We start from the raw sequence: 14,565 nt of genomic DNA on the forward strand, positions 1-14,565 counted from the left end.
TAGCTCAGTGTAAATGACAGATTTTGTTTTCCTGTGCACTTTTATGGCCACACACAGTTATTTTTCAAGTCAACATAAGAAGTACCAATTTTCAAAGCAAAAATTAGAGCAGGAGGCATGCAGAATATTTCTTTGAATTTTGACTTTGCAGCATGGTGCTAGTCTATTATAAAATTTACTGGCCTCACCCTCTAGAAGGACAAAAGAAAACAAAGAGATGCTGAAATAATATATATCCATTTGCCTTAGGCAAAGCAATCAGGTACTGTAATTTCACTAAGAGTAGTTGAAACAGTGATGAGGAGAAGAACTGATCAGGAAACGGAAAAGAGTATATATATTTCTAGGGAAAGCATGCACTTCTGGTTTTAGGGTTTGTATAGCATGCCCAAGTTCCACTTCTAGGCACTGAATGACAGATGAAGTAAGACTGGGCAAGGCTAACTAGAGAGGTGTGCTCAAAATTTGCAGTTATATCTTGTCAGGGTGAACCTTATATCCTTTTGCATTAGTATTGAATTTCAGCAGACCACATTTTGAAAGGTTTTAGAACTGCTAAGGATAATAAAATGGGATAAATCTGTGGAGGGAAAAGAAGTTGAGGGATCATAAAAAGTGCTGACACTTAATTTAGTAAACTGAAAGCCTAAGGGGTACACGTGCTACCTAGCAGTAGGAAAGAAGCCTAATCAAAAGGAAGGAAGTTTGATACCAGTCCTTGTCCTAGAAGGTAAACAATTGTGTGAGAAAGAGAGGCATATGGAAGGTTAAATGTAACTATTGCAGATAGTCATTGGAAGTTTCAAGTGATGAAATATTCAATATTAAACACAAATAAATGAGAGATTTAAGATAGCCTTTATTGGAACATAAAACAACTAATTGGAAAAGGTTTTAAGAAGAATAGATATATGCCACCAGAGTGACTCTGAAATAAATTATGAATGTACCAATTGCACAAGTTTGCTTGTTCTGTTTGTGGAAGCACATTCTGCATTCTATAACAGCCTCTGACCAGATTTATTTTCAATGGATCAAATGTGATTCTTTTCATGAAGGAGCTGAAAATGTATAAAAGGATAGCAATAATTTACACTGTTGCAACTTAGAATGTGTTTCTTAATATACAATATACTATAGATTAAATAGCCAAATCTTTGTTTGGTTTCTAGTTTGTTTGTTTACAGTCATTCAGGTATGAAAAATCTACATTTGACCGTGTACAGATGCATTTGAAAAGGCATTTGAATAGCTGCACAGCTAATTTGCTGACACAGTTATGTGGACATATTTTGAACCTACAAATAAGGACATGGTGAAAATGTAACCTTAAATATAATTTATTTTTGCCACGGTTTTTATAATTTAAAGAGCTGTTAGTCACTGTTCATTGAAAGCATCGGGAAAGCTTTATCTGTTGCCCTGTGTTCTAATAGTTACTCACCAGCCCTGTTGGTCTGGCATACTCAGCAGTGAGTGACAATGGAAAGCAGACAACACCAGTGCACAGACCCAGGCATGAAAAGTCAGGGTCAATCTCAGCTTCTGAACCAAGCACCAAAGAAAGCTTGCCATGTAGGAAGGTAATTAAAGTATTGTTTCAAAAATCAATTTCAAGGCCTGTGGGGATGAGATCACAATAGCTTTGAAAGTAGGACCTAGGTAAATAAATTGCAAGTTATTGTTTCCAAAATGCAGCTTCAGTAACCCGAATTCAGTTAACTTTTGACTTTATGCCTTAGATTAGATAGCTAAAACTGGAATGAAGTTTTGCAGTAGATAACAATTGCAGATCAATTCTCTAGAAAATATGACAATGATGGCTGATTTATATAAGCTATTTCACATAATGTAATTATGCAGGTGTCTGCAGAAGGAAAAATGGACCTGGCAATGAGGAGCTGGAACTGATGGACGGTGGCTTGATACTGCAAGACATTAATTTGAGGTGAAAAGATCCTTAATAAGAGGAAAAGCATGTTGCTCTAGCAAAGAATAGCTAGGAGAGGGAGTAAAGAAACTGTTCAAAAGGAGAAGAGATCTGCCAGATTAGTAAGAAAGATTATTAGATCTGCCAGGAAGTAAGAAAAGATACTGCAAGTGACTCCTTCACCTTTTCAGTACTAGGAAAGCAGCAGAAACCAGGCTAATGGATCAAGTTGTTTTACTCATGCTTTAAAAAAAAGTTGAGCTCAAGATTTGATTGAGGGGATCACTCATTTAAAGGTGACATGGATGTAAGAGCAGATGTCCATAAAGGAGGTGCTCATCAACAGCTATGACACTTTCAGGAGAATTTGGAATGAATATGTCTGTAACTAATATGTCTGTAACTTGTATGAAATTCCTTCCCACTGTCTGTCTGGGATGGCTTGACTGGGGTTCTGCACTCTTCATTGCTCCTATCTTACTGGATTGGAAATAAAGATGTTAAGGAGTGTGAAATGAGGCAGAAATGAGGCAACATGTTGTCTATTTTCTCACCTTGTCCCCATCTTGTCCCTATAATCTGAGACTCAGTGCTCAAGAAGGCTCCTTTGTAGTGGTTTCTATATTGCTTCTTCTTTTTCCTCTCACTTGGTGGAACAACACAGAATCCAGCAGGTCTTGCTGAACCTGAGGGAACATTGATTTTCTCTGTGCAAAATCACCAGAGTCTGAAAACCTTAACAGGTTTACATGAAAAAGACATTATGCATCTTTCTGTATCGAGAATTAAAACACCTTCTTCATTTAGGTGTGTAGCCTGTCCATACTGCAAGACTTCATCTGCAGTTTGTAGCTGTGTATTTATAAATCTTTATGACAGTCTGACAAACACACAGTATCCAGGCATTCCAACAAAGCTACCAGTGATGTCTGTACATACATTATGAAAAGTAGCTTGCTTTACTCTCATAGACTGGCAAATTAAGTGGCCTTGCTTTTTCTGTCACTGTAACAAATTCCCAGTCTTGTCAAGTCAGTGGGAATGCAGACTGTGCATAAGACAGAGGGAGGAGAAAGCACGAGGTTCTAACACATGGAAAGGATATTTACGTGGTTAGGTTTAATTTATTTTTCATTGCTGGGCTTTGGTTTTGTATAAATACAGTGAGTAGTAGAATTTCTAGGGTTTGGAGGAAACTGGGACTTTTTTACTGTGGTTCACAGAGAATGCATTTTAGTTTAAAATCCTTCTACTTTACCAGTCCAGGATCAGGAAGGCTATTTGCTATTTTTAGAAAACAGCATTTATCCAGCAGCAGAAGAGGTAGCACCAATTGACATCAACCCTTTCAGTGGTTTCTCTTTTTCCATTTGGCTCTTGGGTGTGTGTATTGGAAGGATGTCTGTGCTTTGGAAGGGTGAGGACCACCAGGTTTTCCATAATGACATTGGAGATATCAAAGTATTTCCAAAAATAAGGAATCTCCAAAGTATCTCCAAAATATCTCCAAAAATAAGGAATAATATACACTGTTTTTCAACCTGTACATGCTATGTATATTATATATTTGTACACACATTTTAACTATGTACAAACTTATTTCTAGCTGGTCCCCATCACAATACCTTTATATGAGCAGACACCTAGTCAAGCTATGGACACTGGAAATTCACATGCACAGGCTGAGTATGTGTAAAACCAGTATCTGCAGTCATCACATTTAACTTAAAAATTAAGGAGTTATGCTCTGTAATGCAAATCACTGAATTTGTTCAGCTTGGGTAAAACAAGAAACATTTAATAATAAATATAGCTGCCTAATGTGAATCTTATGGAAACTTCTTCCACAATAGTGTTTAATTACTGGAATTTTCAGGTTTACATGCACCAAAGCATGGTAGAAATCCACTACTTTTTTTTTTAATAGCAGTTCTACCATTTCAGTGAGTATCTCATCTGCATGGAGAGATCAGTTGGTCTGCAGCACTGACTTTTAATGTAAGAGTGCCATACTTTAAAAAGTTATGAATATGGAGGATCTTTTGTTGCTGCCGAGAGATTATAAATCAACCCCCAAAGGCTCTGTGTGCAAAGATTCTCAAAGGACCTGTTTACCTAGGGTAGTTCTGGTTACCCCAAGATGACTCTCTCAGATGTACTAGCGCATCATTCTTGACACCCAGCTGGCAGATGTGGCTGTTGTGCCACATCTGCTATCGTCAGATATTCCAAGTGTCTCAAATTGCACCGGGTGGCAATGCAGGCAACAGATTCAAGCTGCTCATTTCCACTGGAAGCCAGTGGGAGCTGATTTGGCCTTCCTTGTGCTTCCTGGCCTTGTGCTCCTGAGGGCTGAAGCTGTACCACATGCATTTCATCCTGCAGATCTCATGTCTGTCATTTTCCTGCCTGTTGAGGGGAATATATGGATATCTGCGTAGATATACATATGTATGGGGGAAAATAACAATATTTTCTAGGGGAGTATTTATATATATTTAAGCACGGGCTTAGTACCAGTTATGCATGTATTTGGTAATGGTTTTCCTAGGTGATATAGCAGACTGGGATCCTGATTCTGCGAGCTTCTTACAAGCTGTTTGGCACTTGCTAACTTGCATTAAAAGTGCAGGGATTCAGCATATGCTTGAATTAGGCTCTAAAATAATGAAGTATCTGCTTTATACTATATTGATCTTTATTCTTTTATTCCTCTCCTCTGCCTTCATACTGTAAATTACATGTGGGTTTTTATTTAGTAGATCATATTTTATCTCAAAACTGTACCATTTACATTTCTTAGCTGACCACAAGAGGTTTAGCTAAGTGCTTTCTCTCTTCCACTCTCTTTCTGTAAACCTATCTGTGTTTGCTCATGTCTCATGTTTATTTCACACTTTGTTTCCCTTTCAGATCATGAAGCTATCCTTTACAGCCCCAAAAACATCTCTGTAATGATGACAGAGACACAGAAATTAATCTTATGAATGGGGTTTACTGTATAGCACTGGTAGGATCTTTCCAGTTCTGTCCAGCAAGTCTTCCTGGGGTTACCCTCCACTCCAGCTCCTCAAAAGCCTGAGGATGGACCTTTCTAGAACCCAATTCCACAGTCCATTCAACTCCTGTTGATTTAGTTGAAGCTAGGTTTTGTGGAATATGATTATACACTTCAGGACAAAGTTTCTGAGACCAAATGGGGTTTCAAGTTGCTGTCAGGGTATAGAAGTAATCACCAGCCAAATAAAATTTTACTCTTGGGAAGGGGACTGATTGAACTGGAGAGCAGCTGCTTAATCAGAGTTCAAAAGAAATTATTCTGTATCAGTGAGCTACTGAGACTGAATGCATTAAATAAAATAAAACAAGGTCATAAAGTGTAAAATATATTATTATACAAAAAGAACTATGCAGTACAAATCAGATTACATGCATTTTTTTGAGCATCTTCATTAAGTAGCTGTTAGCTACTTATTTGCCAGTTTTTATTCAGATTTTTTGATGCTGATATCTGTGCTTGCTTTTTACTTGATGAGCAAGCAAACTGGATATGAACTTATATTTTATGAAATGTCCTTTAATTAAAAATTTTCAGGAGGAGAGAGAATGAAAATTATTTTGTTGCTTATTTATTCAGTGTATCTTTTGTGCTAACAGTAAAGGTTGGTTGTTAGCAAAAACCCAGTAACAGAATAATGAAGTTTTGTTTGGAACAAATGCCCTAGGATAAGTAAAATTGAGGTAGATAAATCTGGGATGTTTTGCTGTATTGCAGGATACAAATATACAGAGCTGCTGATCCCATAAGCCTTGTACCTGAGAATCACTTCTATTCACTGCTGTCACTGTGGAGAGTTTCTGTAGAGACCATGCTCCATGTTCTTCAGTGTAATAGATAAACCTTATATTTACCAAAGCACGGGCTTGCAACAGAGCTGGAGCCCAGCTTTTTTTGTTAGTACTATAAAACTCCATACTGTGGTCTCTCTCATTTAGCTGAACATCCATCTTTTTTCACTGCCAGTACTGCAGTGTCCTAGCAAACACAACCTGATGAGTTAGACCGGCTTATTCATCTGCAGAGCACCTTCCAGGGAGCCTCCTTTGGCAGTCAGGGAGTATAGTTGTAAAGAAAAAGAGGTGCAAAAGTATTCTTAGATTTGCCAATCTCCAGCTTCTTTGACAACCTTCTGACAACAAAAGAAAGTGAGAGCAGCTTTCCACTGCTCAAAGTGAAATAGTCATGGATATCCTGTTAGCTGTGCAATGAACTGTCCAGTCAGGTAAAAGTGGAATGAAGAAGCAACTTGCTCAACTCTGCTGGCCCAATTCACCATCTTGGTCACCTTCCTGTTTTCCATTGGCAATGGAATTGCCAAGGCTCATTGCCCTCTCTAGGCCTAGTTCTGAGCAAAGCCATCACGGCACGCGCTGGGAGTGGCAGTTCCACATGGATTTCTAACATAACCCAGATTTGGGGGGAAATTGGTCTGTGTAATCATAGTGCTTTTGCTGATGTAAAGCCTGTTTGTGTGTCTGCATAGTGCCCTACAGTTAGCCTCTCTCACAGAGCACTGCGCTAGGAACCTGCAGAGGGAAGTTAAAACCAATGAGGCAACCATGAAGGAGGCCTGGAGTGAAGTCTTAAAAACACCTCCTGAACTAGGCTCTTTGGTTAATTACCTCCTGAGTTTTTAATGTGAGCACCACAGACTGTGCAGCTCATGGAGTCTTACTCATGGAAAGGGAAGGCCACTTGGAAGTGAACTGAAGTAACTGGAAATTCCTCATCATCTTTCTGATGGTAATAAGATTTAAAGCATGATGACACAGAGGAAGAAACCAGCAGCTTTGAAGTGTGCCTGGGATACTGGGATCTGGCAGTGATTTATTGTTTGTCTCACTTGCAGAGTAATGTATGCCTTATGAGGAACAGCATGTCCTTTTGCTGCATGAAAATAACTGCTCAGAAACAAAATCGTATCAGTAGTGGTGATGCTGTAAAATTAATTCCTTAGTGGTATTTTATCCCAATGTTTCTTTGTGTTTGCCAATATTGCATGTAGAAAGGTAGTGAGCAATCTGGCAGAAACTGAAGGAATTCTGAACAGGGGAGAGCTTTCTCATGAAGAAGAGGAATTGTTCATTTGCTAGCCCAATGGCAAAAACAATTAGTGAATAAATAGCCACCCTGAGCATCCTTTAAAGGTCTGGATTGTTGTCATAGTGCTGATATTATTGCCGGCTTTCAGTGCCCTAAGAGCTCACCTTATTCAGTGGTACATATAAACCTATTGGGTCAAAAACCTCTAGACTGGGGGGCTGGTTTTAGAATTGAGCTTCTCACACATCTGGCATTATAAGAGTTCTCTGGAAATGTTACATCAGTGTGTTTGCATGACATCTGATCTACCAGGGTTCTCCAACAAGGTATCAGTGATTCATCTATTGCATACATGAATATAATCCTGTCAGCCTTCCTCTTGTATCTGTTCCAGTGTTTTTGAAAAGAGAGGTGATTTATGAAGGATTCAATGATTGCTCAAGATATTGCACATGACTGGATCAGTCATATTTTACCTGATTTTAAAGCCATCACTTTCACAGTGGAATCCATTCATTCCCATTGCGTTGCGTGGACAAGTCCTTTGAAATTTTATAGAGAATAAGATCTTAAAAATGCTAGCATCCTCAGTCTGTGAGCTAACTGAAATAGTTGAATTGGAGAAAGTGCAAAGTTTTCTAATAATTTTGGCTTTTTATGAAACATTAAAACTGGTAACGTTACCAGATATCTTTTAAGTGAGTGAGTGTGTTTAATGAATTTAAGTGTTTCTCTACTGAATACAGCAGTGGCAATTCAGTGGAGGGGAAAGTGGGTTGCTGGTGAGAGAAATTACAAAGATGCCTTAGACTACTACAGGTTATTTTCATCCTCTTCAATAGCAGGGTAAGAATGTGAAAATGCATCTGTAAACCCAAACTGCAAAAGACCTCGCTCTACCTGTTTGAGGGAAAAAAATATAAACTGTCTCCCACCTTTCCAGAAACCAAAAGACTGGTTCTACACAAGGTGCTGTGGCTTTGTCCTTCAGCTTTTGTTGGGAAAGTTGATGTTGTTACCACATTTGTCTAGGAGGAATTCAGGGCAGAAAATGTCACTAAACTGACATTTTGAAAAGGTTTTGGGTTAAATTTATATAAATACATGAGGAGTTCTTTGTTAGTCATAGTATTAGTTTTCCTACTTATTTGAGCACAAATTTTAATTTTGTAATTTACTTCAAGCTGCTGCCGTATTTCCAGTTCACCACAACTGAAAGCTACAAAATGCAGATGTTCTTGGGTAGACTGGACATAATAGAAGTGAAGGGCTCTGGGAACTTCCCACTCCAGGCAGTGATGGTTGTTCCATGTGGAAATGCAAGTTGTGTACAGAGCAAGGTCTGGAACACCTTCTCATTTAAAAATGCATCTGAAGGACAGGATTCCTGAATTCTGTCCACAGCAGATAGGACAGGTAATTCTTGCTGCACTAAGCAGCAATTAGCACTGTGTCAGTATTACCAGTGCTCAGTGTGGGCATCATGCCACAGAGTTAAGAACCCCCTGCATTTAGGCGTCACTTCATTCAAGGGCTCTGGAACCACAGCCATATTAATCGTCTGCAAAATATGTGTGTCATTGTGAGTGTGGGTAGGGATATTGGGAGAAACAAGGCAGAACCAGCTCTGGGGACACCAGATGTGCACAAAGAGAGTGACGAGCGAAAGTGTACAGACTTTAGGCCAGGAACTATCTTTTAACTAGTCTCTCTGTGAGATAATTCTATTGCATGTGGAGGTTTGTTTGATCCAGTTGCTGTTAACTTCAACCATGGATTAAATATACAATCTTAATGTGTCTAAATTTACAAATTATTCTACGCAATGATGTTAATAATTAACTACAATCATGTTAAATTTAGAGGCAGAATTGTGTTTAAGTAGAGATGGGCATATTTTTGAGGTCAGTGCACAACTGACTTATGAAACACACATGAGAACAAGAATGTCATCTGCAAAAAAAAACCAACAAAAACACATAGAATCCAGTGTTCACTAATTCAAGCTAACAAGAGAAGCAAGATGCATCTGTATACAATTTATCTTCTCTGCCAAGGATTTCATGTGGAAATTTAAAAGGCTAGATCTACGTCTAAAATCTGTGAGTAGTTAATAAGAGCATTTATTCATAGAATCATTTAGGTTGGAGGAGAGCCTTATGATCACTGAGTTCAGCCATTAGCCTGGCACTGCCAATTTAGCACTAAACCATGTCCCTAGGTGCAGTGTCTGCAAGATCTCCAGGGATGTTAACTCAACCACTTCCCTCAGCAGCCTGGTCCATTGCTTGGTAAGTCTTCCAGTGAAGAATTTTTTTCTAATATCCAGCCTAAACTTTTCCTGGCACAATCTGAGGTTGTTTCCTCTCATTCATTCATTCACATTCAATCATACATATTTAACAACCATTCATGCAAAAACCTGTGAATGGCCCTGAAAGAGACACAAGGACAGGTATAGTTATTAGGCAAAATGCCCCAGCAAATCTTTATGAATTTCTGGATGTGAAACTGGGCCAAGAGTGGCATCACACAGGCAAACCTTCTCATTTCTAATCAGAAATCTAGTTGGTATATTCTGTATGAAATCAAGCATATTAATCATGTGGGTGGGAAGCTGCTAAGTATCGAATTGCAAAAACCTGTTGTCTTGGTTTGAAAAGACAGGAGTCTGTGAAGGAAGGCAAAAGCCTCCTGTGAAATGGAAAAGGTAAACCCCCTCCCTCCAAATTACCACAATTTCAAAATTAAAAGGCTCTCAGGCAAAGATATGGGAGTGGGAATAACAGTTCTTTACTAGGAAAAAGACTAAATAAAAATTTTAAGAAATGTAATTAGTACAAACAGAACTAGTGATAGAGTCAGAAACCTGACACCCTGAGGAGTCTGGGTGTTGGGAATAGTCCAGTTAAATGGTGACTGCTCCTCCTGGAGTGGCAGATGAAATGCTGCTGAAGCAGTGATCTGAAGAAGGGTGTAGTTTTCTCTGAAGGTCTGGAGATAGAGTAGATGGGCCTGGTCTTCCTCTGGGAATCCAGCAGAGAACAAAGCAGCTCGTCTGGGAATCCAGCAGAGAAGAAAGCTGCTTCTCTGGGAATCCAGTGAAGGGCTGCCCTGGTATCCCAAAAATGCTGATTTTATGCAGGTAAGGATGCTTGGCTCCTCCCTCTGGGTGGAGCATCTCAGAATGGGGTGATGTAACTTTACCAGTGATGCAGTGAGTCATTCAATAGTCCATTAACAGAAGATATCTCCCCAGAGGGAGACATTGTTCTTGGAAGAGATAAGAAAATTGCCCAACCTCCAACAGATGGCAAATAGAATACATGCTTATCCTACAAGCCAGGACACCTGTAGGATGGATCAGAAAGAAAAAATCAGTGTTAGGAGCAGAGTTAGAGTTAAAAACTGCTTTTTTTCTCCCCACAGTGATCTGCAGACCAACTGAAACACTTGACTGATAATTCTGTGATTTTCAGATACCAAAGCTTGGTTTTTTGTGCTTCCCAAATTTTGGCAAAGGAAATGAGACAATTTTTTTAATTTCCTGGATGAGAGGGACAAACAATGTGTTTTAAAATACTACACAGTCTGTCAGTTTTGCATTTAATAGTGCCATTCACGTTGTATCTTAGGCCAGCTCTGGGTATGTAATCATGACTGGAGCAGATACTTAAAAAACTGGATTTTGATAATTTTATTTTTTATTCTGAAATGCAATAATCTAAGAACAGGGAAAGAAATGTTTCAGATTGGCAATTAACTCATAGTACCTTATCTAACTGGCTGATTAAATGGGATACTAACAGGATTAATCAGTAAGGCTCCTAAAATAAACTTGTGTATGATTCAGGAAGAATAAAAACATCACTATCTCGTGGCTTCCAGTAAGGGTCAAACGTACTATGTTCACAGGGTTCAATTTCTGACCAAGCAAGTGCAGACAGAACACATTTTAATTTTAGGCTCTTGACACTGTATACTTAATCCAAAGTTGCAGTTAACAGGAACTGGATCAAACAAATCTCCAAGTCCAATCTAATCTTCCCAAAGTCTGGGAGGTACAGGTTTGCTCTGAAGTCCCTTCCTTTTAGCACATCATCCACTTGGTGCATATTTGGAGTCTGTTCAGTTGTTCAGAAAATATGAACTGAGGGTGAAACACATTTTGAAAACCTGTTTTTCTGGTAACCAACTGAGGGTTAATCCACCTAAACAAATAAAACATGGTTTGAACATTATGCTCTGTTTTATTGCAAGTAGTAATTATTCTGTGGGGGAAAACTTTTCTGCCTAATCCTTTCATCTCTGCTTGTTTTTTTATTTATAGTTCTTTTTAAGCAAAATACATGTTTTAAGACCTTTGTGAAATCTTGAAGCTTGCTAGCTGGAACAGAATTCTGTACTTCAGAATGCAGAAATAAACCTCTGTCTGTATTTTACCTAGCACATCTGTCTTTGCTGTGCAACTGAAGACAAAGACAGATGTCTTCAGTGCAAGCAAATAGCTTCGTAGAAATAATAGTTTGATGCTCTTTAGGGTACAAAGATAAATGGGCACTGAAAGCTTGTGGAAATGCAGAATAAGATTGAGTTTAGCTATGAATATACAAGTAAGGATCCCATACCTTCATGTAGATGGTAACCAAATCCCTGATTTCTTAAAGATGTCACAATGTTAATACTTTCACTATAGAACTCTGGCAAGTGCAATGACACAAGATAACTCAATCTGTCTAATGGAGACAAATAGCTATGGGTGTATGTCAGAATAATTAATGTTGAGTCAAATTAATATTTTCATTTAACAAAATGAATTGTTTCAGCTAATTATGTAGTGTGGCCAAAATGTGATGAGGGATGTGCAGAGAAGAAAATTATTACTTTTTTCCCCACTGAATTAATGAAAATATTAAGGAAAATGTACACTCAGAGTATGAAACAATGTCTAGTTTCACATGCTGAATTTTGCAGCCTTCATTACAGCATGAGTCTTCTGAGCTTCTTCGACTGACTAATGCAGCATCCTCCTCAAGACCCCCAAAACACCCTCTGGAGAAAACTATCTTGGCTACTGTGCTCCATACCTGTACAAGAAACACTTATTTTTCTGTTAGATGGGGACATCTCAGCTAGGTGTGTAAGGTGGTCTCACTGCTTCCTGTTACTCTGCTGAAGAAACAGACAAAATGTTCAAAATTCTAGTACCTTTTCAACTTGTTGAGCTATTGCCTTCCCTAAGCAGGAGCTTAGGAGGTTAGGGATATCAAAGTTTACTGATAATAAATACAGAAGTATGAAAAATTTGATTGTGTCCAGGTTAAAGTTCCCCTTGAAAGAAGGGTATAGAGAGATGCTGTTCAGTCTCTTCTCCCAAGTACCAAGAGATAGGACAGGAGGAAACAGTCTCAAGTTGTGCCAGGGCAGGTTTAGATTGGATATTAGGAAGCATGTCTTCACTGATAAGGTGGTCAGGTATTGGGATAGGCTGCCCAGGGAAGTGTGAGTCACCATTCCTGGAGGTATTTAAAAGACCATAGATGTGGCACTTTGGAATGTGGTTTAGTGGATTTGGCAGTGTCAGGGTAATGGTTGGACTCAGGGATCCCCTAAGGGTATTTTCCAACATAAATGATTCTATGATTCTGTGATAATGAGTATGTAGGGAGCCATAGTCATGCTCAGTGTGGATAAACTCGGGAGATAATTCCCCAAATCCTGAGCAGGATTTGCCTTCTAGGCTTAGCTGCATCTGTTTTACCATATCCTCCCGGTACCCTTTTCAGTTTTGTTTTGTTTGGGTTTGTTTTGTTGTTTTTAAATATGTGTATTTCTCGCACCCCATCTGTTTTGCATTTTGTAAGCCTCATGGGCAGGTGTTCTCCTCTCATTGTTTCCCCAATGACTAGCAAGGATTTATTATTAGGAGTCGAAGTTCTACTGGATTGTAAGAAGTGCAAGAGTAACGTGGATCTCCTAAACCTCTTTGTCCACACTATTAGCTGTTAGATCACCAAATGGAAGGTCAGTTGCATGTGAAAGGTTTAGTATTAAAGTGAGTGTGTATGCTGTGATTTATAAATCATGTCACAGTAAGAAGTAGGTACTGCTTTGGTCCCAGGCAGCAATGCCAGGCTTCAGCACATCCCTGACTAGAAATGGCTGAGCACTGTAAAAGAGATTCACTGACTCAACTTTCGTTGGAATTGAGAGAAAAAGTCTTGTGGTCACCTAATATATGTTTCATGTTTGTGGCTTTAAATATGATACAATTACCTGTTCTCTGTCAAAATAAGTTTCATTTCACAAAGGAAATCTTTAAAACATTAATTACTAAAATGTCTCACAGCTTCCTCTTGCTACTGTAGCCCAAATGTAAGCTTTCAGTACTTTGTAACTTAACAGCAGCCATTAAAAGAGACTGTTCTCAAAACCACAGAGTACTTCAAGTAGAAAGGGACCTCCAGAGTTCATCTGTTTTATCTGTCACTGCTCAAAGTGGCATCACCTAGAACAGGTTACTTGGGACTGTGTCCAGATGGATTTTTAATATCCCCAAGGATATTTTGTTCTTTGCAACAATTTAAAGCACCTCTCAGCTTTCTCTTTCAGAGTTTGATCGTTTCCCCCCCCGGCCACCTACTTTTGTCTATAGGACCTTCAGAGCCACCTGGTCAGGCTGGTTTCTCAGAAAAGGTGTGAGTGCTCTGCCCATGACACTTTCCTGTACGCTCATTTATGTGCACACGCTTTCTGCGGCCACCCTTCCTCACAAGGTCTCTGCTGCCAAGACACCCTGCAGTCTTTGCTCCACCACTACCTCCCTTTCATCACTCTTTTCAAGTTCTCCTTGCCAGGCTGCTCAGCCTCTTGGTAGGGATGATTTTGCCCCATTTTTCATTCTTATCCAAGGCAACTTGAGACCAGGGGAGCCACATGCAGAATTACATATGACTTAGATCAGCGGTACTGATAGAATGGGATAATGAGGAATCCTGGTGTGGGAGCAGGCAAAGTGAAAAGGCAGTAAGCAGGGAAATAGCCCACTCTCCACAGAGGAAATAATTCAGCAAAAAGAAGAATATGAGGCAGTTATGTGCTTCTGACACTTATTAAATCTTTGAAATCCTTTATGAGAAATACCTGTATTGTACCTGATCTTCCTTGTGAGAAAGATCTCAGCTGTTTGCTGTTGACAAAATGTAGCTGAACCTATGTGTGTGTGTAGACATATACATGTGCATACACAGATGGCCAAAGAAAGTACTTCTTAGTGAATAAAAATTGATGGACTATGCTTAGAAAAAAAAAAAAAAGAATCCACACAATGCATGACCCACTTTGTATATGATCCTCAAACTGAAATATTCATACAGCATTTCTCCCACAGCACTTCAAAACTATGAACATCAAATATAGAGTCAAATTCTGTCCTTCATCCCTGTGATGGGCAACTTATTCCAGGCTGTGTTTTAATAGACTTTCATGCACCCATGTGTCAGATTAAATAGTAGAAATGCCAACTGGATGA

At 39.0% G+C, this 14,565-nt stretch overlaps 2 protein-coding genes across 5 annotated transcripts in view; one reads left to right on the forward strand and one right to left on the reverse strand.

The window, feature by feature from the left end:
• KCNG2 (potassium voltage-gated channel modifier subfamily G member 2) overlaps positions 1 to 14,565 on the forward strand; it is a 58,692-nt gene that overhangs the window by 19,481 nt on the left and 24,646 nt on the right. The window lies entirely within an intron of this gene.
• SLC66A2 (solute carrier family 66 member 2) overlaps positions 9,804 to 14,565 on the reverse strand; it is a 100,462-nt gene continuing 95,700 nt past the window's right edge. The window contains exons 7-8 of one of the 2 annotated variants that reach the window (XM_041714614.2): positions 12,122 to 12,206; positions 9,804 to 10,385 (exon numbers count right to left, since the gene is read on the reverse strand). In XM_041714614.2, the coding sequence (XP_041570548.2) occupies positions 12,167 to 12,206 (40 nt within the window). In that variant the 3' untranslated portion in view covers positions 9,804 to 10,385; positions 12,122 to 12,166. The remainder of the gene's footprint in view (positions 10,386 to 12,121; positions 12,207 to 14,565) is intronic. The other variant, XM_072924205.1, reaches the window with a different exon arrangement.

The sequence above is a fragment of the Taeniopygia guttata genome, chromosome 2 (assembly GCF_048771995.1).
Source record: "Taeniopygia guttata chromosome 2, bTaeGut7.mat, whole genome shotgun sequence".
Taxonomy (NCBI): domain Eukaryota; kingdom Metazoa; phylum Chordata; class Aves; order Passeriformes; family Estrildidae; genus Taeniopygia; species Taeniopygia guttata.